At 37.5% G+C, this 23,695-nt stretch overlaps 1 protein-coding gene across 2 annotated transcripts; it reads right to left on the bottom strand.

The window, feature by feature from the left end:
• Positions 1-834: 834 nt before the first annotated feature.
• On the bottom strand, positions 835-23,541 carry BRCA1 (BRCA1 DNA repair associated). Of its 2 annotated transcripts, XM_086477838.1 has the most exons (21): positions 23,462-23,541; positions 21,484-21,537; positions 21,089-21,169; positions 20,493-20,581; positions 19,517-19,662; positions 18,702-18,807; positions 17,705-17,750; positions 17,098-17,240; positions 13,246-16,590; positions 12,512-12,597; positions 10,718-10,889; positions 9,464-9,646; positions 8,671-8,996; positions 7,913-8,000; positions 6,311-6,388; positions 5,756-5,796; positions 4,350-4,433; positions 3,875-3,929; positions 2,610-2,683; positions 2,036-2,096; positions 835-938 (listed from the first exon to the last, which is right to left on the bottom strand). In XM_086477838.1, exons 1-21 carry the CDS (start codon positions 23,539-23,541, stop codon positions 835-837), a joined length of 5,442 nt encoding a protein of 1,813 aa, XP_086333964.1. The 2 variants fall into 2 exon arrangements, with proteins under 2 accessions (XP_086333964.1, XP_086333965.1); XM_086477839.1 differs by lacking the exon at positions 9,464-9,646 and having other exon boundaries at positions 12,512-12,591.
• Positions 23,542-23,695: the final 154 nt, after the last annotated feature.

The following is a 23,695-nucleotide window of genomic DNA, read 5'->3' on the forward strand; positions in this document are numbered from 1 at the left end:
AAAAGCAGTTTATTTTCTTGCGGTCTCATTTTGCAGGCAGGGACTATTATAGAAGCAGATTCTTATAGGGCTTATTATAGGTCACTGGGATACTAAAGCGCGTGTTACCTCTTCATCGGTGCCACACTGGTATAGACTCGTCGCTTTAAGGATCGGTTTATGTTGAGAATCAAGTGTTGGCTTTTTAGGGGCTGTACTTGTGAATAATTTTCCTGGTTAGGGCAAGTTGGCACTTTTATATACAATGGGAAAGATGTTTGTATAGGTTTCAACACAACTATAATCTATGGCCTATGATTAACCAGGCTGATGCATCAGTAATGACAAAATAATATTGCATTACATTGGTATACACCCTTATTCAGGGTATGTATTTACGCAAAATGAATATATGGAAGTTACTCGGAAGTGCAAGTACATTATACTTCAAGCCCTGAGCCCAATATTACTCTTTTAAATGATTGTCTCCAAAATGTCCCTAAGTATATAAGCAGACTCTGGCTGCAATGGTAAATAATACCTCATCATTTCTCTGAGAAGGCTGTGTTCTACATTTTCTAACTTTAAAAATTTGTTTTACATTAAAGGACTAGTTTGAAATTAGAAACGTTAATCTTTAAAGAACACTGGGTAATTCCATCTTTACATGGTAATGTTGTTTAAGTAACTTTATTGTTAATAAAAGTGTAGGATTTTTTTTACTCTGAACACCACCACCACACACACATCATCTCTGCATAAGTGACTTAAAAATTCTCAGTCCTTAAAATGATTACCAAACTACCAGCACGAGTAAGAATTTCTGAGCAATGGAAAAAGAACTGCAGATCACCCTTAGGACACAAGGTAAGCACCGAACTCCTGGCGCTCATAGCAAGCCACACTGTCTAATACCCACTCTCGAGTCACCATGGCAACATCATTCTTTAGCTGGATTGCTGGAAAACAAAGACACAAACGATAAAACCGTTATCAATGAGTCAAAGCAAGCTTAAGGTGAGCTTACTGACGTCTTTCAGATTAAGCTATTTGCTTTATCTTTGATATTTTAAAGGCCTTGATAAAAATTAAGTCTAAAAACACTGATGTGGCACTCCTTTTAACAATGCAGGTAATATTGCTGCTCAAAAAAAAAAAATACATAGCTGTTTGGCAAACAGTCAGGCAGTAAGTTCTGAACACCACAGAATAAACACAAAAAAGGAAGAGTGCAGTCCTTGGATTTTAATTTAGGACTTCAGTGACAGAACCTCAGTTCCTGTCTGCTCAGTCATGCTAAGTACGTGACATTAAGTCATTAAAAGAGAAGCAATAGAAAATTACTGAAGTGCTCCCAGACTGTTCTTCACTGTTTCAGGATCTTTGTATTTTCTCATTTTCCCAGTGCCATGGAAACAGCTGTTGTTTTTATATCATCCTCCTGCTCCATTTTTTTGTTGAACTCCACTGTAGCCCAACTGGCTCCCATTCATTTCATAACTCCATCTCATTTAAAAGTAAGTTAGTCTGGAACACCTGCACTTTCAAGGTCTCATGGTGTCTCTGGAGTATTTTGATTTTAGAAAAAAAAAAAAAAAAAAAAATGGGGTGGGGTGGGGTGGGGTGGGGGGAAGGCAAAGCTGTATCAGTTAACACTTTGTAGCTAGATATTCTTTCCAGACCAAGAAAATCTTGTCCTATCTGAGGCTTTCTCCCTGACCTTACTAGTCCCCCAAGGACTAGCACGCTTCCCCACCTTTTAGAAACTATCTTCAGTCAGAAAAGTTTCTGTAAAGCTGATGATACACAGGACAACTGAGCCAAGAACAGTATTTGCCCACCAGACTACCTTTTAAAACTCCATTGCTGATTCTTGAGAAATACACCTCACCCTTCCAGACTTTTCTTCCAAGATATACCTCCATCTCCAGATGCAGTAGGATTTTTATTTCAATTCCTCTACAAACCTCTCTGATATTTAACTACTAAAAAGACTGCGGTGATAAAGACACTAGATGTGTACCATAAAACAGTCCATGACAGCAAGTTATTTTACCTCTATAATCTGTGTTTTCCATCCAAGCATCTGGCTGCACAACCACGACAGCAGTAGAACTCTAGGATTTCAAGAAAAAGTATAAATACTACTGTTATCTGCCTGTCATTAAATCACTCTCACACCTATCTGCTGAGAGCGATAACTAGGCTAACTCTGCTTCAGTGCATCACTTCAGAGAGGACTTTAAGAAGTGGTAGTAGAGGGAGAAAGACATGAGTTCCTAAGATTTTTCTGTGACTTCTCTCCAGGAATGCTGTGACTAAGTTAAGGCATCAATGGCTTTTTGTAGTGCAGAGTGGGGCTCAACTAACCTCTCTTGAAATCGGCACTATCTGGCCTAAACAGAGTACTCTGATCGGCTTTCCACTACAAGTTAGCCTGTCTTGTACTACAGAGTGGCCAGAGCCTAGAACACAAGAACTTTGCCATGCGGTTTGGCACCATTGCCGTGCAGACAGTCCTCTCTAACATACCTGTATGCACCAGTCTTTGACAAGCCCATGAAGGCCATGTAATCTTTCAACATGTGCATTACGTACCCATGTTAAGTGTAATGTTCATTAACACTCACTGTTCTGTGTGTGAACAGATGAAGTTGCTTCACAACAGAGGCACCACAAAGCTCCACCATCCATTCTAGATGTTCTGAAGAAATCAGATAAACAGTCTATTACTTCTATGCTTTATATCACATTGAAACTGATACCATTCCTTAAGCCCCCATGTGTTTGTTCCGAGATATAAACTACCACGATTTGAAAGAAATGTAAGCCTTAGTAGAGAGTAAGTCCTTTCACTTTCTGGCCTGCTGAGGAACATCAATTCACACTCTTCCCTCACCCTCTAGTCAGGACTAAACAAAACAAAAACACCCTGAAAAGGCAAAACACCACATGCCCAAAACAAAGAGAAAGTCACTAACAATTTATTTCTTGCTATCATAAGGATGTAAGACATGAAACTAAAATTAAAAATCAGAAGTTAAAACTGTGATTATCTCTCATTAACAATGAGAACTGAATTGTTTGAATTGATAGCGAAGACGACAAGCAAGTCTCTTGAGTATAAGTCACAAGTGGTGATCACTGCAGCAGGTAAAAGCACTGCATCCTGTAGTAATTATTGTAAATGTCAAGAGATGTGAGGATATTTCGCCCAGTCAAAAATAAGGTTATATTGGACAAATCAGAAAGCACCTGCTGTATAAGCCACAAAAATGGGAAGAGGGGTACAAATATTTTAAGTAGAAAAATTCTATTTTAAATTTTCAAAACATCTACTATACTTTATTCAATTTTAAAGTAACAAACCCAAGCTATCCTGCTCAGCTTTTTCTTTATATATAAACTCATGGCTTTGTTGTGTGTTTCACTTTTAACATCTGCTGCTAGAGAGCGAAGATTACACTGACGATGTGTCAACTGCTGGAAAAAAGATACTTCGGAACTGTTTACTAAGACAGAAGAAAAATTGCTCAAATGCAAGTATTCAACAGCATCTCAATTACCAGCTAGCATGATATTAATGCTTTTCCTTCATTGCTAGAGAATCAGAGATAAACTAGATAAAAGGCTTGTTTTGAAATACAGCAAAATTGCTGGTTCTCTGAGACATCCAAACAGAAGAGAACAGCATTTTCATTCTATCTGGAGATAGAACCGAATCAAGTCCTCTACCTATACTATACCTCACATGGGTGTTTTGAAAGTTTCAGAGCAAAAGAGGTACAAGAGTATCCAAGAAGAGGTCAAGTGTAAAATTCTGCTGGACGCACACAATCCCCCTCTAAATATTTTTTAAGCTAAGAGTTCATTTAATTCCACTAAAATGACACACCTGTAGTCATATCAGTGAAAGGTCCACAGCAACAGATCTCAAAGCCTTTAAAGATCTGAAAAACAAGGAACATGTTAACAGAGCACATCTGGTATCTTTAAAGGACAATATCCAACATGCTGGTTTCATTGCACTTCTAGGACTGGTTATCAAGTGATCGCTGTTTCACAAAGTATATCTGAAGCTCTTTGTGACCTACAAAACAAAACATCATTCAAAACCCCCCAACCCTGTGCTATCCTATACTGATGGTATAAAAAGATAGCATTCACTCTCAGCACAGTGAGTCACTTGAGCATATCTGCTCTGCTGCTAACAGACCTCACCTTTCATTGACAGAAATGCTTAATTTGTATAACTCTGTATGTACAGAACAGCAGAGAAATTGGAACAAGTTCCAGATAGTCAGCTAGCATAGCCACATGGCTGAAACAGCCACAGCAGGACAGGATTTTCATCCCTGATGTGCTCAGACCTTTTCAGTCAGTGACTGTCTAGCCCTCTTAGGTCCTTGGTGGTTTCTCCCGTTGATTACATCTCCTCTAACTTCAAAGTTCTCCTGGAACATAACATAAAGAAGCAATCCGAAGTTAGAGACTGAGAACACTTTCCTGGTCAGAGTTCTGATCGGAAAAGGAAGAAGTTGCCAGATATCAGAACTGGAAACCTTACAACTAAGTGTGTGCAGAAAATTAATTAAAAGGCTTTTCAAGAAAAATGATGGAGAGCAGTAATGAAATCCCTGCAGCATCAGACCATGTTTAAATAAACAAATTATAGTCAAACTGTATAGTAGTCTAGCACACTGTAAAAGGGACACACTCCAAGACTATAATTAACTTGTCAATAAAGTCTCATTTGATAGAAATTAATCAGTACAACCTCTAGATCTTCAACATCTACTTTATTTCAAGGCATTCACTTAGTATATAGATTAATAACAAATACAGTGCTGCATTGATAATGTCAGGCCTACATCTGACTCAGAGTCCTATTTCTCGGATACTTTCTTCAAACTTCTCCAAAACTTCCATGCAGTCTAACCTGCTACAAGAGTACGAAGAACAGCTGTATATTTTCAGTGTACTTGAGAAAATTTTGGTTTTCATTACAATTGGAGGCTCTTCTCCTTGCTTAAAGCAATGTGAGAGTGTATGACCATGTTAACAGCCGTCCCACGTTCTAGCATTCCCTGTCAATTCTGTAGCAACATCCCCCTCTCGCTCCAAGCAATGGAGGACCTTTAATATCCCTTCCTAGGGCCTTTTTGGGGCTAAGAATTTTCTTCTTCACCCTTGGCTTGACAAAAGGACATATGGATTTCGTACCAGAAAGCGGGCATTTCTGCTCATTAGATATAGGAAATCTATACAGTGTCACTAATGTGACATTATTCAAAAATCTGCACTAGAGAATGAAAATCCAAATACTACCCAGGAAAACAAAAATCCAGGTCATACCAAGTAAGCCATTTCTACCAGGAAGGGTAGTAACTGCTGGAACAAGTTTTCAGTAGTTGGCTATTCTAAAAGTTAAAAAACCCCCAAAACTATGTATATAGCTATGTTCCAACATTGTTTCCTTCAGCAAACAATAGATCTTTTCCTCTATGCTGTAATCCATCAATATCAGTAGGAACACTTATAAAAAAATATGCCTATAACCCATTCCAAAAAACAATGGGGACCCACTATGTCTTCAATAACAATTAATACATGTAGGCTAAGTGTAGCTTTTGGTCCTAGCATCTGGTAAAACTAGAGTCCCACTTTTTAGAGCTGAATTTCCATATATTAAATATTTAGACAATATCTGAGGTTACTAATAGGTCTAACAGCATTGCTTATGCATCTGACATTTCACTCAAGATAAAAGACCTACCTCATCCAGTATCCTTCCTTCTTTAAAAGACTGAATTACCCCTAAATAGAAAGATCAGAACAGGACAAGTCATTTTATCCAGCCAAATTCTACTGCCAACAGTCTTGACTTCATTGCTATATTAAATTGAAGATATTTGTACTATGGGAAACTGAATACAATATGATGCCTGAAAGAACTTAAAGAATTTTTTTACCTTTTATAAATAATATTAATTTTTCAATAACTGATGCCATGCATCTCAAAGATTTAAATAAAGAGGGAGGAAAGGCTTCTGTCAGCGTGTGGAGCAATCCAATGTAGTTATTTGAAAGCAGGAAAAGTATTCAGAAGCAGCAGCAGCTTGATATTGCTGTTTGGTTGGTTGTTGTTCTGTTGTTGGGTGTGGGGTTTTTTATTTTAATTATTTATTTTAAAGTATTTAGAAGAAACTCTGCAAAACATCAGATGCCAAGACAAGGATTTTTTTTTTTTTTTTTTTAACCAGAACAATTGAAGTGTACATTTGTGGCAGAAGGGCAGAGACCATGTAGCTCCAAAACAAGTTATACTTACACTGGTAACTAACTACCCATTTTCTTCCTGCAATACCCAGAAAGTACTTCAGTGTCCGTTCACACACCAGCTCCTTATCTGCAGAACAAATGAGAATAAGATCTCACTCAGTTTTGCCATTAGTGGAAAAAACCAAATCAACAAACAAAACCAGTTCAGGTTATTTGTACCTTAAAGCAGACGTTTTTTTGCCAAGTGTAGCAGCAAAATACCAAGACCATCTATAGAAAGGTTCTGAAATTCTAGTGTCCTAGTTCTACTAAACTGAAGGAATGGAACAGAAACTAATAACATGTACAACTTCTGAACCTTTTTTAGTTATTCAGTAGAGATAAGAGGCAACAAAAAGCATGAATACTAGTCAAGACAGAGGACACAAACAGTAGGATTCAGTGCTTAGTGTTGGCACAAACTTTTATATGACTAGCCATTTACGATCATCTTCTACTCCACCAGAACAGGCATGACTGCAGAAGGCAGTTTATCCTATCTGTATTTGTATGAAGACAGAACAGTGTACCTCTCTAAAAGTGTACAGTCATGGTGTCTATGATATATTTCCTGAAGAAAGGCAAAAATTGAGTCCATAGATTTGAGTAACAGGATTTTCTGGCTCCTTTTCTATGGTGGTTTTCAAAAGCAAGAAAAGCTTATGTGATGGATTGTATCCAAATACAAGCCAGCCAGAAGTGCTTCTATGAAGCAAAATGTAAACACAGTATATAGCATACCCACACCCAGATTTGGCTCAAATTTTTGCTGTTTGAGAAAATGTTGGTTAAAAGCTAGGTGATACGATCAGTAGAGCGCTTAAATAGAACCTATGTCTAGATGCAGCAATACAGTAACTAAATTTTACTGATGAATGTTATGCTTTTCTGAAGTCAATATAATGCTGTTTCAGAATACATTTGTCAAATTTGAAACTGTAGTATCGTACTGAAGTTCCTAAAAAGTTCCTTCAAGCTTTTAATAGTGGGATTCTTGAGTCTTACCAAAGAGCAAAACCTAATCTAAGTACCTTAATTAAGCACACAAATAATAGTTATGATGAAATGGTAGTGTTGCTTTGTTCCTATGGAAGCATGCCTTCACAATCAACCACCATCAGTTATACATACAGTTAAGTCCTGCTTCCAGTTTCCTATTCAATATAAGTTTCTTTCAAAAATTTAGAATGAAACAGCATTTACAATTACTGCAAGGGATTAGGAAACCAAAATAGCATCCTATTTCCAGAATGTCTGTATCTCATTTCTTTAGGAACTACTTTGCTTTCTTTTTGGTTGGTTCTGAACTGCTTCATGTTAGCATGCTGTAAACACCTGAAAATTGTGACCAAACAGCTGGAGGAAAGAAAAAATTAAGTAACATTAACTTCCAATCACAAAAGGAAGCAAAACATACCCTCAACTCTGATTCTGTGAAACAGAATAAGAAAGATTAAGTTTAAACAAAAAAAATTATGATAGAGAACAATTAATACCTTCTCCTCAAACTTATTCAAATTTATTGCTGAACTGTTTGCTTGATGGTTAGCCTAGAGTTAAAATTCTATATGGCACGTAAATATAGGATGTGTTGATATAGCTCCCAACAAACCTGTTTTCATTATGACATGGGTTGTTCCTTCAGTAATGCGATTAGATAAAGCGCTCTGAGTTTTTCTTGCAAACTTCTGGACCACCAACTGAAAAGCAGTTTAGAAAATTAATAGCTAGCAAAACAGATTAAAAAACCCAACAACTCCAGTTTATAGGAGTATAACATAATATGATAGTTTATTTAAAGTAATGGTTTTATTTCTGTTGGCACACAGAATGTGCACTTCCTTAAAAGTCAGTAATTCTGGCACCATTCAACAGGCTAAAGTAAAGAAGAGCTCTTGGCCAGTAGTTTATAAACCAAAAGACATATCCTCCTGGAAATGGATCATAGAAACAGGTTTATTAGCAACTCAGTATTGATTAATTACAGAAATCCTCACTATGGCTCAGAATTTGGGTAAAGCAGTAGCATCTGAGAACATTAAGGGAACCAACCAACAAAACAACCCAGTCCCCTCCAAGCCCCAAGGCTTTCCAGAAATAAAGTCCTCTTGCTTTGGAACAAGGGGTTTCTACCCCAGACAGCAGGCAGTCATTTAAAGTTCAAACTTCACTAAGCTCAATACTGCTGTTTACAGGCAGCATGCTTCCTATTTTCAGTAGTGAAAAAGTTTGACTTGAGTTGCTGTATGACTAACCTGCAATTCCTGTAAGATTAGTTTCCAATATACTCAGATCTCTCTATATCGAGGACAATAGTGGTAATCACGAACAATTAACAAGGGATGTCTAAAACTTCTGAAATGTACTTACATGTTCACTTTGATTCAGACCTGATGCCACAATCGACATTTCTTTCCTGTTAGTCACAACTGGACTTGTAGCATTTTCTTTCCCAGAGGCATTGCGCAGAACAGATATAGGAAAACACACACTTCTCTTTGATTTACATTCTTGAGTGCAGCTTTTATTAGATTTCTGAGCTACCATGGAACTATTTGTTGCTTCTGCAGTTTGCGGGTTAAGAAGCCTTACAGAGGAGGAAGAGTTATTTGGACTCCTGGTCTTATTTCCAGAAAGATTTGATAAGACAGATGCACTGTTTAGCCTGGTCCCAGGTTTCTGCTCATCTATGTTTTCTGAAGGAAAAGAGAAATTACTCCTTGAAACAATTTCATCCTTCTTGTAGTCATGGTGGAAGGTTGTTGCTCTACCTTTCAAGGTCAAATGTTGCAGTCACTTCCTCTCCTTATTTGTTTATTACTTCACCTTTGCCTCTATCATTACTTTTTCCTGATCTATACCTGAGACACTAGAAGACCTGTGAAACTTTCAGTAGCACAGGTACTGTCAAGAAATATTGATTTATATGTGAGACAGATGATAACTCCCATTACAACCTGTTGTTGAACCCCACCCTGATAGGCAGCTATACGGTTGGGCTATGAAACAAAACCAACCAAATAAGTGATAACATCTTTTTAAATTGATCAGGAACATACAAATTAAAATCCTTGATTTACAAGTTGTATCTTGCTGATGAAAACCATGGAAAAAAAAAAAAAAGGCAGAAATCAAAATGTGCTGGATCCCTCTTAAACGTTACCTGCTTCAAGCTGAGACTGACTACATTCTTGCACTGCTTCTTGCACAGGTTTTGTCTTATCAGAAGGAGCTTTGTTCTTCAGAACACTGTCACACTGAAGGCCTTCCTCCAAATCTGGTCTCTTTGACATAGAGTATTTAGAAGATGAAAGCAACAATTCTGGAGACCTTGAGAGGGACATACCTTTTTTACTCTTCTAAGTATCAGAATCATGTAGCAACAGCTAAGCTGTTGTAATTGCTTAAAAGCTGAGAGGTATTTATGTCAAGATTTTATCCTCTCCGCCCTTTTTATTTAAAATACAATTTTAGAATGAAAAGTAAAAAAACCCACCAAAAAACCCCAACCAAAACCATTTACCTTTCTTTTTCTAACTCTTTGATTTTACTGCTGAGAGAATCACTTGACATAACACAGAAATCATTGGCTGAAAATCCCTTTGAACTGCTGCGGTTATGATTTTCAAAATTCCCTTCCGAGGTTGACTCTGCGCCTTTAAAAAAGAAAAATAGTTCTTAAGCAAAATAAAAGCAACTGTTCTTAATTGTTCCTTCAGGTAAGAAGTCAAGCATTCTCTAAAATCTCAATCCAGATACACTTTAGAGAAGTAAGGGTCCCAAAAGAGAATACTAAGCCACTTGAAGCACAGCTAACAACTACATTTTATTTCGAATACTAAATAATCTACAAAACTAAGATGTGAGCTAGGAAGTCTGTGTTCATGTCCTGTTCAGGGGACTTGCACACCGCTGTAGGTATCCTCTTCTTTGCCCATCAGCAGCCTATCTGCACTGTATTACTTTTAACAGCCAACAGATGCCTAACCTAATTTCTGTCTTGTTCCTTGATATGCTAAAGGACAATTTCTACCACAGCAATAGAAGCCAAGTCCTTTTGGGTGATCAGCCACTCTTCCAATCCCTTACCCGTTCCAGTGAAAGAAAACAAAGAATACAACTAGAACTGACAGAACAGCGACATGGATTAGTACAGCCAAGGCACAAGGCCTACTCACACCATGTATACAACCACACCTGTAATTCCACACAGATCTGTAACAGGAGTTTTTTTTAGACTAAGTGTAGTAGCCAAGTTGCAAACAAAACATGTATGTCTTGCTGAACAGCTGAATTTGGGTAAACTTCTGCTAACGTATCAATCTTAAATTAACACTGTAATTTGTGGTAGAGGGAACTAGTAATAGTCATACAGCTGTTCGTAAGAAAGTTGGGAAAGGTTTTCATTGCTATTTACCTCTTTGTCTCATTTGTTCCATTCCAAGTGTTCCTTCAGTATTGGAATGTGGAAGTTCCTTATGGATAGGTAAAAATTCACAGTCCTGACTTCCATGCTGCTTTAGCACTGCTTCAAGTACAGCCATTTCTTGCTGAAGTTTTTTTAGGTTATTTTGCATAGCATTCTTCTGCTGCAAAGGATACACAATTATGCCAACATCAGTAAATTCAGTTTTAAACAGTAAGGTTAATTTCTTTAACAAAAGCTTGAAAATTAGAAACAGCAAAATTATTTTGAATTAGTTTTTACCACATGTTCAAAAGGAGACTGTGGTGCTTTTACTGTGACAAATAATGCACACACACTATGTCAAAATAAAAAACCCCTAACAACCATGCAAGTGATTTTGCTATTCAAATTAATTCAGTTCAGATGGCTCAGCAGAGTTTAATCAGTCAGGAAAAACAAAACAAAACTTCTGCACAGATTTCTTTGAAAGTCGTTTTGTCCCAACTGCATTAGTTTGCATTAGCCACTTAAAATTTAATAATGAACATCAAGTATTGAGCCTCTGCGCTTTCCACCATTACTGAAAGCCCCAAAGACTGTTTAAAAGGAATAAAATATTTCATCCTACTCTTCCTTACATTCTCTCTCAAAAATTACCATATCCTCTACTAAAACATGCCACATACACCTCCTCGTAAGAAGAGCTCAAAGGATTCCTTCAAAAACCTAAAACCTTCACCATGCAGGATAAAGCAGTTTCTACAGCACTGGATACTACATTTGTAGCTCTATTACTGGCACCGTGTGGAACTTCCTTGTTACTGAAACAATAAGAAACCCATAACAAACCAGAAAACCACCACTACACAAACAAAAAAACTCCCCACCAATCCATACTGCCACTATTCCATTCAACCCAAGCATATCCTAGAGACTCTTATCAATGAAGCTACATCAGGGAGCAATGTCCTGCCAGTTGAACATTCTTGCACTGACGCAGTAAACAGAAGAACCACCCATAAAGCACAAAAACGAAATTCAGTCTTCTGTCACATATATTAAAACCCGTAGGTCTGTCAATGCTGACGAGAGATTGGGCATAAGACCTACCTTGAAGTTACAGAGGACAAAAAAAAAAAAACCTGACACAAAAAACCACAAAAACCCCCACCAAATAAAACAAAACACAAACCACACCAAAACCCCCAAAAACCCACAACTGAAAAATCCCCACACCAATCACCCAACACAAAGTCAGGCCAGCAAGCAGTAATCATGAAATTAATAGTAGAGAAAATGTACTGTGCTAGACACACCTTTCATTGGACACTGCCTGTTGGGTCTTATATCTATAATACTCTAATATGGAATGATTTGATCTTCACCCTTGGCAGGCAAGTCTCCATGCTTCTAAATATCATAATGCAGCAAATCCAGTTCTTATCACCAACCTTTATAAATTCCTGTCAACAGAGTTTTTAAACACAGGAAGCTGAGGCTTCCAACATCAGTCAAGTGTGGAGATTCATTAACTAGCATCTCCCACAATTAAGCACTGCCATCAATACCACATAAGTTACAGCCATTAGAATGTAATGTTACCATGGAAGGCAAAGTTGGACAAGTAACATCATGGAAGCAGTTCTACAATTCTTCATTAATTATGCTCTTGGAAGTACTCTAGCAACACAAGAAGTTATGATGACAGCAGTTTCCCACTACACTGACTTCACAGCTTTCATGTGCTTGCTTATGTGCTAGAATGCAAACTGCTTTTAGAGGTCAGTGCATAAACTCGCTTACCTGTGTAGTAAGGATTTCACCCTGAGAGAATGGTCCACATGTATCTTCTGCATTACTCGTTTCACTGTCATACCCAGATGCTTCACCTTGAAGAAGGTGGAAGAAAAGCTGAGTTAAAGAAAAAAACAACCCAAACCCGACAAACACTATCCATAATCTCTTACCACACAGACCTTTCAGCCAACGGTTAACTACAATAAAGTGACAAGTTTTGAAAACACTTACATTAGATGCTCAGATCGACTTTAAGTGAACATTTCAAAGAATACCAAGTCACACATCTGGCAAATTAAACAGAACTTAAACTGTTTCAGTGGTAATGAAAGAGTCCTAAATATTTATGAAAGCCATAAAAAGGTGAAAGTAAGCACTACAGAATTCTACAGCCAATTTCAACAAACACTTCATCTGGGGAAACGGCTTAGGCAAGCTTTATGAAATTTTGCTGATAGATGCAAGTATCACATTGCAGTAAGAAAGTTTGCATTTCACTCAAAAGTTAATATGCAGACAGACTCAGTCCAGCCCCTAGTGCCCAGCCTACTCATTTTTGCTCTGAAGAATATTGGAATAGCTTAATTTTCAGGAAATAAAGCACTGAGAGGTTTTTTGATTGTTTAGGGCTGATACAAGAACCACATAAATACAGAACAGAAGTTCCCATGCAAACACCAAAAACCTAGGTGCAATGAAATTACAAACACAGCTGCAGAGATAAAAATCTTGGTTTGTACCTAGGTTTGCTCCCATGTTTGGATCTTCTTTGCGTTCATCTTTGAAGTTAGTTTTGCTTCTCTTCAGCCCTCCAACATGACTCTGAAAAGTTTCTTTACTCTCATTCACACTGCTCACTTGTTTGGATGTATGAACTTGTATTAAAGGTTTCTTCAGCTCTTGTGCTCCATCAACTGATTCTTCAGACATGTGGGACTGGGAAGAAAATAAGTTGATAGAGCATTCCGACTCCTGGCTTGGTGAAACACACCCATTACTTAGGGCAGCTTCAGGCATTTTCTGCCTATTACTGTCATCTTGACTCCCATTGTGAGGCAATGTGATAGGACTTACTGAAGACTCTGCCTCAGATGTCACTTGTTTATTGATCTGCAAAGGTGTGCTTACTGATTTGCCAAATAGTAATGTCTGAAAACATGGAAAATCTTCATCCTCGCTAGATTCTTCATCTGAAGATCGCAGTTTCTGTGCTTTTCTTCGAGATCGTGGCTTAGAACTTACATTTCTACTGCGTAGCTCTTTAACCAGGGCATTGTCACTTCCTTTTACAAACACGGCAGATCTTTCTCTCCTATCAGTTTCAGAAAAGCTAGTGTTCTCTTCAATAGCATCATCAGAGCACAGTAAACCATCAGGGGTTTCAGACCAACCTGTAAAATCATTATTTGCTTTAAGAGGTTCTTCTGCAACCAAACACTCAGGCATCCCTGTGCTACCAGTTTGGGTTGCTTGTTCTTCATTCCCCTTCACTTGTTTTCTTTCTCTTTTGCTACTTTTTTTCCCAATGACTTCACAGCTGAATACAGCAGGCCTTTGCTGACAAATTGCAGGACAAATCATTGATCTGGACTGAAGGCGTAGCATAGTTCCTTTGCTGTCCACAACTTTGGTCTTTCCTGCTTGATTGCTTTCTGAACTGAAACATATTTCATTGACTGTGTCTAAATCGGTTCTTTCGAATATGCGCTCTTCTATATTACTCTGATCGCTTTGGCTTCTATTACTTTCGATTGGATTCTGTCTCAACTCACTTTCTATCCCTACGTCATTTGACACTGTCTTTTCACTTCCCTGCTCCCCTTTTTGTGATTTGTTCTTGTCTTCAGTCCCAGCACTACGCATTCTTACTGGTGTCAGAGTCCTTTGATTTGCAACCTGTGAAACATCTTCATGTTCCCCTGTGTGCATACATTCAGCATTGCCAACAAAGCAAGTCACAGTACTAACACAAGCAGATTCACAGGTCTTAAGCTTCTCTTTCTCACAAACACTGTTCAAGCTTTCAGCAGTTGTTTTCTCTTCTTGCAAGTTTTCTGTTTTTAAGTATTTGCTACACTTATTTTCTACCTGATCAGCACATGGTATCTTTAAAGTTTCAGAAGCAGCATCCTCTACTGCACACGCCTTCATAGGAGCAGGATAAAGGCTAAATGACAGGCGTTTTGAATGCCTAAATATATTTCGTAGGTACTGTGTGTCTAACTCACTATCTTCAGCCTCCTTGGTCAAATCCAAAACATTTTTAGCCACTGGCAACTTTTCAGTTATTAAGTCCCCTGGAACATTTTGTGTATCATGTCCACTGTCCTGGGGAAAAGCAGTACATGATTCAGTTATGTCTTCAGGTGGGTGGGAAGCAGTTTGCAAAACAGTCATTGAAGGAGACTGTAGGAGGAAAGGGCTACCTAGTATTTCACCTTCTTGAAAACCTGCATCAGGTGCAAAGGAACTAAAATTTGAACACTGATGTGAAGATGTAGGATTGAAGAGACTTATTCCAGTTTCTGCAGTGTCAAGTGAATTCTTTAGACCAATCTGTGTTTCATTTGCTTCCAGATCACTACCCTTCAGATTAGAGAGTGGCTTGAAATGCAAGGTACCCTGCGGCTCACAGCGGTCTTTGCATTCAGAAGTGTGAACTAACACATTCCTTTGGACTCCAAACAAAGCCCCTTCATGATCATTGTCATATGTTCTCGCTCCCTTAATTACTACTCCTTTTCCTGTCTCTCTTGTAGTTTTGTCAGAAACTAACTGAAGCCTCCTGCTGCGTCTGACTTGCCTTTGCTCAGAATCAACTTTCCTTGGTTCTTCACTGCTTGGATAGCTATCAATCTGTGGCTCGGTTGGATCAGGGGAAAGAGCATTTCTATCCACCACTAGCTGTAGAGCACACATGGTTCTAGTGGAACGCCTGCATTGTTTTGCTGTAGAACTTTTTTTTTTGGTGCTTTTCTCATCACATTTATTCAGTTCTAGCTCCCCATCACAGTGCTTGCTAGTCATCTTTTCAGTATCTTTTTTCCATATGGATCCTGCTCCTACTCCAAGTTCTGCTAGTGTATTATCCTCTCTGTTCTCAGAGAGGTGATTCTCATTTACAGCAGAACTTTCATCACATCTTCTCTTTTCAGCATCTCCAAGGCACTGTTTAACACTTGGAGGGCACTCACCTGCCTCTTCATCTTTTTTCTTGATGAAATCCTCAGGTTGCAGGACGCGAGCAGTCTTCCTTTTTCGTTTTAGTCTGTCTTTGCTGGAATTATTCAAGCACTTCTGATCAGCAGCCACATCTTCGTTTTTTGTAGCGGGTATAACACCTCTCAAATTAATAGGAGTATTTGACTTTCTCTCTCTCTTGTACGTTTTCCCAAATATTTTGTCTTTGATGCTATCTGCTGTTTGTTTTGACCATTTCTTGTTTTCCTCAATCACTGCAATTTCCATGGAATGTACCATAGGGTCAGTCTTTTCTGAAATACAAGAATCTTTATCTGATAAACATACATCTCCATCTGAAACATCAGTTGCTCCAGCAGAATCCTGGGAAGAGTTAGAAGACAGAATCTCGTTGCTTTTTGAAAACCATTCATTGACTTTCTGAATGCTTCGCTTCAGTCTCTTCCTAGAGACTTGATTCAGGGTAGCACAGTGAGGTGTCTCTGGCTGAAGTAGTTTCTCCAGAGGAAGTTCTTTTTCATGGAAAGAATCATTCTCAGGTTCATACATTTCCACAGCTTCCACACTTTGTACAGCAATATCTGTTTCCTTGCTTTTATCCAACTTGCTCTCTGAGCTACCTTTTAAGTGAAACTCTTTGCTTTTACTATTGCACTGACACCGCTCTGCATCCATTTCTCCTGTGTTCAAGAAAGATGTGTCCTCATTCCTTAAGGAACTGTCGTTACCTATTCTGTCACACTGCTCTGTGAGTAGGTCTACAGCAAGAACATTTAAAGGAGAACTCTCGTTTTCAGTCATATTCACTTGGCCAGGTTTGGCGTGTTCAGTGATGCTCTGAGTGCTTTTCTTGCTCAAGCCTTCCTTCAAGAAATCACTTTCACCTGAAGATTTACAGGTATTATAAATTACTAAGCCTTTTTTAACATGCATGAGAACAATTACAAGCTTAATGACTATTTTGTTTTAAAAGAACTGTTCTTACTTCCCACCCAAAATGAATATTACACCACACAAATCTCCCTCTAGAGAAAGGGAAAAAAAAAAAAAAAAAATCAAATTACATATGACATGTTCATCCAGCTTCTTACATGAACTACCAGACAGTGCTCTCTACTCATGTTACAAGGGATAATATGGCTTATGGAGAATAGAGTAAGTTTTGCACTTTGATTAAGTTACTTTTTTCCCTTGTGTTCCCGTGCACAGAATATCCACATTTTAAGTATCTAGTCTACAGGTATCGTATTGTATTACATAGTCATCAGCTGTAGGCATCAACAAAACTACAACATAGAGGACTGCAAGTATACATATCTAATCACGTGAAATCAAAGTGTTAACTTGTGGTCTTTCAAGCTTAATCATTGTTTGTCACCAAACAAACACACCTATGACGTTTGGTAGAATTATTCCTTTAGCACTCAGCTTGTCAGGCTGTGCATTGCAAGAATATTCATTCCCCTTCTCAGCACTCTTAAGTTCTTCTAGCTTTTCTTGAGATGAAATCTGAAGCGCTTCTTTGTCTTCTGACCTGTTGGGGAGGGAAATCTACTTTTGATACAGAGAAAGCCACAATAAAATACGATACTTAGTTTTCCCCTTTTTGCTTTCTGAAGTAGTTTTTGGAGAAGTGAGGCTGCATGATTCACACTTGCCACAACTAGATCCTTTCAGAGTTTCAGGCCATTTCTTTAAAAGATCCCCTCCCACATTTCTGAATTTAACATTTACATTCTAAAGCATAGTACATGCTTTTCTCTTGAAGATCTAATGCCTGTGTAAGTAACAAAACATTTAGAAAATAGCTCTAAAGCATACTATATGACAAACTGATGGGAGCCAGCTACCCATTCTACTCTGAGGCCCTCAAAGTTGACAATCACTCATTAGCTTGAAGAATTCTGTCAGTCCTATGCTAAGAAACTAAAACATAGGAATGAGAATACGGAGCTATTGTCTTTAGAAAATATTAATTCCTTCATCACCTTTGCTTACCTGCTATGGCTTGCCTGTTTAAAAAGCTCTTCAGATGAATCTGAGCCTAAAAACAAATCAGCTGTTACCATGGTTGAAATGATTCAGAGAAAGATGACTTGCCAGATTCAGTGTTTATTATCACAGAAGCATGTATGCTTAGTTCTTTCTACTGGTAGATGCTTTCAACTTTTATCAGATGAAATCAAGTTCAATTGTGCAACATTTTACCTTATTGTCATTTCTATGTATAAATATCTACAAGGCTCCACCATAAAATTCTGTTTAAATACAGCAACTGCTAACAAAGAGCTACCAAGAGTAAATTAGCTAATAGTTCCTAATTTCTAAATTTATACGTGAAACAGCTGCTAGTATTTAGAATTTAGAACTGGAAGTCAGAGCAATATATTCGAATATCTGTCTCAGATCCTTTCATTGATCTTTGCAGAAGCAACAAGGAAAATACAAAAGGCAACAAATACTATCTGTTAAACCTTCCTTGAAGGGACAGGGAGAAAATGAACTATGTCCAGCATTTATCTTGTTTCTTGCAGAAGTCAGCACCAGATAAAAAGGAAATTCTGAAAAGCTTGGATAGACAGAAATGAAATATTCTTTTCTCCATTAGATTTCATTCTTATCTCTGGTTACTAATTAGAGCCTCAAATACTGGTGACAAGGCTTAATATTCTTTAGAAAACAGAAGTTATCATTAGTTATAACAGCTATAACTTTTTTCACATCTGTAAGCATTTTTTCTTTGAATCTTGCACACTGAGCCTTAAATGTTCACTACAGCAGCACTATTTCCTACAATACAATAAGTTATGTAAAAAAACCCCAACAAACCCCTTTGATTTACCAACTTGGAATTGTCCATCATTTGTCCTTGTGTTCTCATTTTGAGTGGTAAGGAGAAACTAGTGTTTATAAAGAGTTTGAACTTCATCACCTTTCATTACTTTGCAAGTATTATACATAAGCTCAACTAGTATGGAGGTACAACAGGTCTTACCGAACTCTATATAAATCCCTTTTTCAGAGTCACGTTTCTGGGTTTTGTTTCTTTGGGAACACCTTTTGACCCTGGTATCTGTAAGCTGTGTATCCACATCAGCTTCCTGTTGACAGGAAAATAGAAAGGAATAGTTATTTACAACAGTAGGCTATTTTTAAAAAAAAAAAAAAAAGAAGTAATTATACTTATTCAAACTACAGCAGGGAAGCTGACACATATGAACTAAGTATTTAAATTGGTAGCCTCTACACAAAAATCCAGTACAGGTAATTTATCACAGTGGTATCAGTAATGGAATATGTTAATAGAAACAATTACGCATTTAACAGCTCAAATCATTAACAGTTTTATCTTAACATTCTGTTCAGCACAGAGCAGATGAGATAAGAAACAGCATACCATGAACAAACTCATACATGCAGCAACCACCCTAAGTTGGGTAATGTGTTAAGAATTCTTAAGACATCTTCATCATCTTACGACTAAAAAAGTAAAAAGTCTACCAGTAGATAGACAGCATCATTAAACAAGCAGTATAAAAAGCTTTCAATCCCGGTTTCAGGAAGAGAATATATTATGGCAATATTATCTTTAAGTTAAGGTAATTTTATACAAACAACTTTTTAAAATAGGTTACAAAGACAAAAATATTTAGATGTCCTCATCTAGAACAATATTCAAGTCAAACAGTGATCTGAAAGCAACCCCAAAATCTCGTATTCCATTCATTTATGTATATACATGTATACACATTCCAAGTAAAACACTAAGCAATCCACAAAAATAAACTGGGGGTGGGGGACAGGAAATACCGAGGTGTAGTTTTCTTGTCCATTTTCTTTAGCACTTTTTTCCCTGTTTCGGAAGCCCTTACTTTGGATGACAGAACTTTCTTTACACAGGAACTCAGCAGCAGTGGCTTCTGTGGATGTTTTAGGAAGGCAATGACTGTTTAAAACTGAAAAATGTCAAAAGGAAAAAAAAAGCAAAAATATTTTCTTACACTGAGCACAACAGGTATTATATATTGAATTATTAGTCTGATTGTTCTTTATGAGTACTCTTCAAGTATTAAGTAAAATCTTGATCTTGCCAACTAATTTTCCCAACCAATTTTGTTTATATGGATAATCTAGCACGAACAGGATCTAGTAGTAGTGATTTTAGAATGACTGAACAAGTTGAAAAGAATTTGAAAAGGAATTCTAGTTTTTATAGCACCATATACTAAGGAAAGAAAAACCCAAACCTCACAAACCACCACCTGCCCCAACAACAGTAGTTTCCCAAAATATAAACAACCATGTGTCTGAATGGCCAACACCCTTTACAAGGCACTGAGTACTAGAAAGGATAAATTTGAATTCCAAAAGGGTATATCTGAATGGACAAGTTAACGTACACTGTTATAGCACTTGCTAATTCAGGCTCTAAGACTATTTAACAAGCTAAAGCTGCAAGGCCGAGCATATCCAAGAGCCAGACTTTGCGACACAGTTATAGATAAAAGACTTTTTGATACATGCTCAGCCATATTTCAGGAACAGAAAATAACATTGGTTGGAGTCATCAAATGCACAGTAAAAGCCCTTAAGACTGTTCAAAAGGTTATCATAGGAGAATCTTGGGAACTTAATGGAACTTATGCTTCTACATGCAGGAAAAAACTTTTGATAATTCTTCCCATATTAAGTACTGCACAGTAAATGGGATACTCTGCAAATAATTGATACAAATGTCAAAATAGTATTTAAAAAAAAGTTGGGCGTATACACTCACGACACTTACACTTTACTCCAGTGTCAAGCTCAAACGCATGGATAGTTTCCAACAATCCCTCAATTAGTTGCTTAAATCTGGAATTTTCTTTCAGACTTCTGAAATAACATCACCACATGAGTTGTTTTAAGACAAACGTATGGGTCAACTATTAATAATTCTCCTAGAATTTTGGTTGAACAAAAAGGAGTAAAACGCCAAAGCGGAAGATGAGACAATGAGAAATTGCTGCCAAGGAACAACACCATGATTCCCCCAAACAACCATTACTACAGGAACTAAACCTGTCACAAAGTGAAAATTTCATATTTTTCCTCACGTAGGTTTAGCACAGAGAAACGAGTTGTAACACTTGAGCAATGACACAGTCTAGACTTGATAGCACAAATGTTTGCTAAGAACGGTGCCTTCACCTGCGATCACTCAAAAAAGTTTATATTGAGATAAGGCACTAAAGAGTTACTCCTTTAGAACTGACAGCTTACTTCATAACCACCGCTTCTCTTTAATTTCAGTCTTCTGCTAAAATATTTTTAAGGTAACGATTAACTTTTCCTTAGAGTTCAAACTTCTCATCCTCAGGCCCACTTGCAAAGATGCATTACCTCTTGGTAACTTCAGCCTTACACAGAGGACACTGTATCACAGCTTTTTTCTTTTTGCTGAAGAGTTTGAGCATGCAGAACCTAGCAAAACAGAATAATCACAATGGTAACAAAAGGGAAGACTTATTTGCTTTAAAACTGAGCCTAGGTGCGCACCACTTCGTAGAAATCCTTCATTATCAAGTTCAATGCCTGTATTCGTGTTCCAATGTTACAATGACTTAATCAATCCCCTGTGAAACTGCAGTTGTTTCTTATTCAGAATTGATTTTTCCCCTAAAATAGCTATATGTTAAGTTATCAAAACATAGCATACACCCTTAGCACTAAAAAAGCTTATCTGTAGAATAATAACAGATTGACTAAGCATTGCAACCCCCAGTTTTCATACCTACCTGCAGAATACATGATCACATCTTGTTGAAACTGGCTCTTCTAACACATCCAAGCTGCAAAAAGAAAAATGGAGAAAAATAAGAACACAGAAGTTACATATAAAATAGGAGCAACAAAGTAAGATTCAGAAACACAGTCACTTTTCTGAACATAAAAGAAGAAAACTTGGTGGGGAAAAGAAGTAGGACACATTTGACAATTTTTCATTTGAGAACAATGTACAGTAACAAATGCTGTCATTATATGATATATACACATCTACTAGTTCTTCAGTCTTTGTTTGCCTCTGGCAAAAAGACAGCATTTTCTGGAAATGCCAGTTCAGCAGGGCAGGAAATTTGGTGTTAGATCACTAATGTCAACTTTTCAACACTGACCTCCCATAACAAGAGTAAAGGACAACGTAGTTCTGTTGGGTTCAGGAGCCCACTGGACTCTTTTACTATGTTTGTATAAACCAAACACACAGATGTGTCAACACAAATAAATGTTTAAGGTATTCCTTCTAATTCAGCATACATTGTATTACAAACCCCTGTTACACAAGAAAGGTTTCATGAGTTTCATGGACCGTGTATGTACGTATGGAAGCCTCCTTCCAACTTGTTCTGTCTCCAACCTAGTAGTATGTAAAAAAGTTCATACTAAATGATTCCAATTAAACAGCCACAACAATATACCTTGGACGAAAACAGACAAAACAAATATAACCCCATGATTGCAGAACAGCCTGTAGCAGGGCCTATAGCAAAATATACACCAAGAGCCAAAAGCACCCTCAGCATTGCTTTTGCACGCATTATTCATTTCTCAATCTCAGTTGTTCATATTTTGGGATGTTTTAGTATTTTTATTTGCCCTAATAGAAAAAAATTATACCTTTTAGCCTTAATGTCACATATGGAAATGAAGTGAGACAGGCCCAACCTCACCATATTCACAGCCCTCTGTCCAGTTAATAAATACCAACAACACTGGTAGGCACATTAAAATACTGGTTATGAACTGCCATTCACAATGTCTCTCCCTATTTAAGCTAAACAGTACACAGTTCCATGATCTTTATTGCACAAATATAGAAAAAGCAGATATTGAAAACCCCCATTCCACAGTGAAGTCAGCTTCCTCCCGACAATCAGCAGTACCAGACAGTGCAAAATCACTTTCTGAGATATTTTGTTATTCCATCAAATTCCACATGCAATAAGCAGCAGATGTGGGGAACAGTTTCTATTCTGGCTCTTGTAACATGGTTTGATAAGTCAATGAATAACCACGTCAACCATTCAATGGCGATACCTCAGCAAAAAGCATGCTACTGCTTCAAAAAAGTTTGGGTGCAAGTTTTTTCCTGTGTAGCGCTACAGACATTCTATGCTTTCTGCTCTTTGCCTTTGTAATAGATGTTATTACCAACACATAAATTAGTTTGGTTTTCCAATGGCACCAAAGTAAAACCTTTCCAAAGAGATTTAAAATGTAAGGATTTAAAGACATTCACCACCACAGACAGAATAAACTTCAGCAGTGTCGTTCAATGAAAGCAAGAGTCTTTCAAAAGCTTATCAGATATTCTAGTCAGCTAGGCTTTAACTAGAACCTACGCCATCTCAGCATGTGTTTGCATTAAAGAACTACAGACTTCACTTACCTTTCAGAGACAAAGGACAAAGACCCAGGCTGCTTTGCAAACAACACTCTAACCCAATCAGCTACATTTTTTGCCTAACTGGATAGAGGACTAACACATTTATGCTGTTACAGAAAAGCATAATTTACTAGAACATAAGAATAAAATACAGGTGGTCTTTCTCACTTGAGCCTTACAAAACATCAGTATACTTAGCCTTAAAATGCAATTATTTTTCCTTTCTGATAACCCATAGAACTGACAAAGCATTTGAAAGGAAAAGAGAGAAAACCAAAAAGGCTCATTAACTATATTAATATAGGGTTCAAATTATTCTGCTGGCATACCATATTGGGCACTCCAAGTTCTTCTGCATAGCTGAGAGCACATTTTGTACATCTCCAATAGCAATCACCGAGAAGTCCATCCTTCACACCCAAAAATACTCTACGGAAAAAAGAAAAAGGAGTAATGCTCTTTGTTTCTGGTCTGTTGCATCCTGTGACCATGTTTTCTCCTGTACAGCTTTTCTATAACATGCTGAACAGTATTGAGTACTTTGCTGCTATTTCTTGAGTGAG

Source organism: Leptosomus discolor, chromosome 25 (assembly GCF_034619465.1).
Source record: "Leptosomus discolor isolate bLepDis1 chromosome 25, bLepDis1.hap2, whole genome shotgun sequence".
Classification (NCBI taxonomy): Eukaryota; Metazoa; Chordata; class Aves; order Leptosomiformes; family Leptosomidae; genus Leptosomus; species Leptosomus discolor.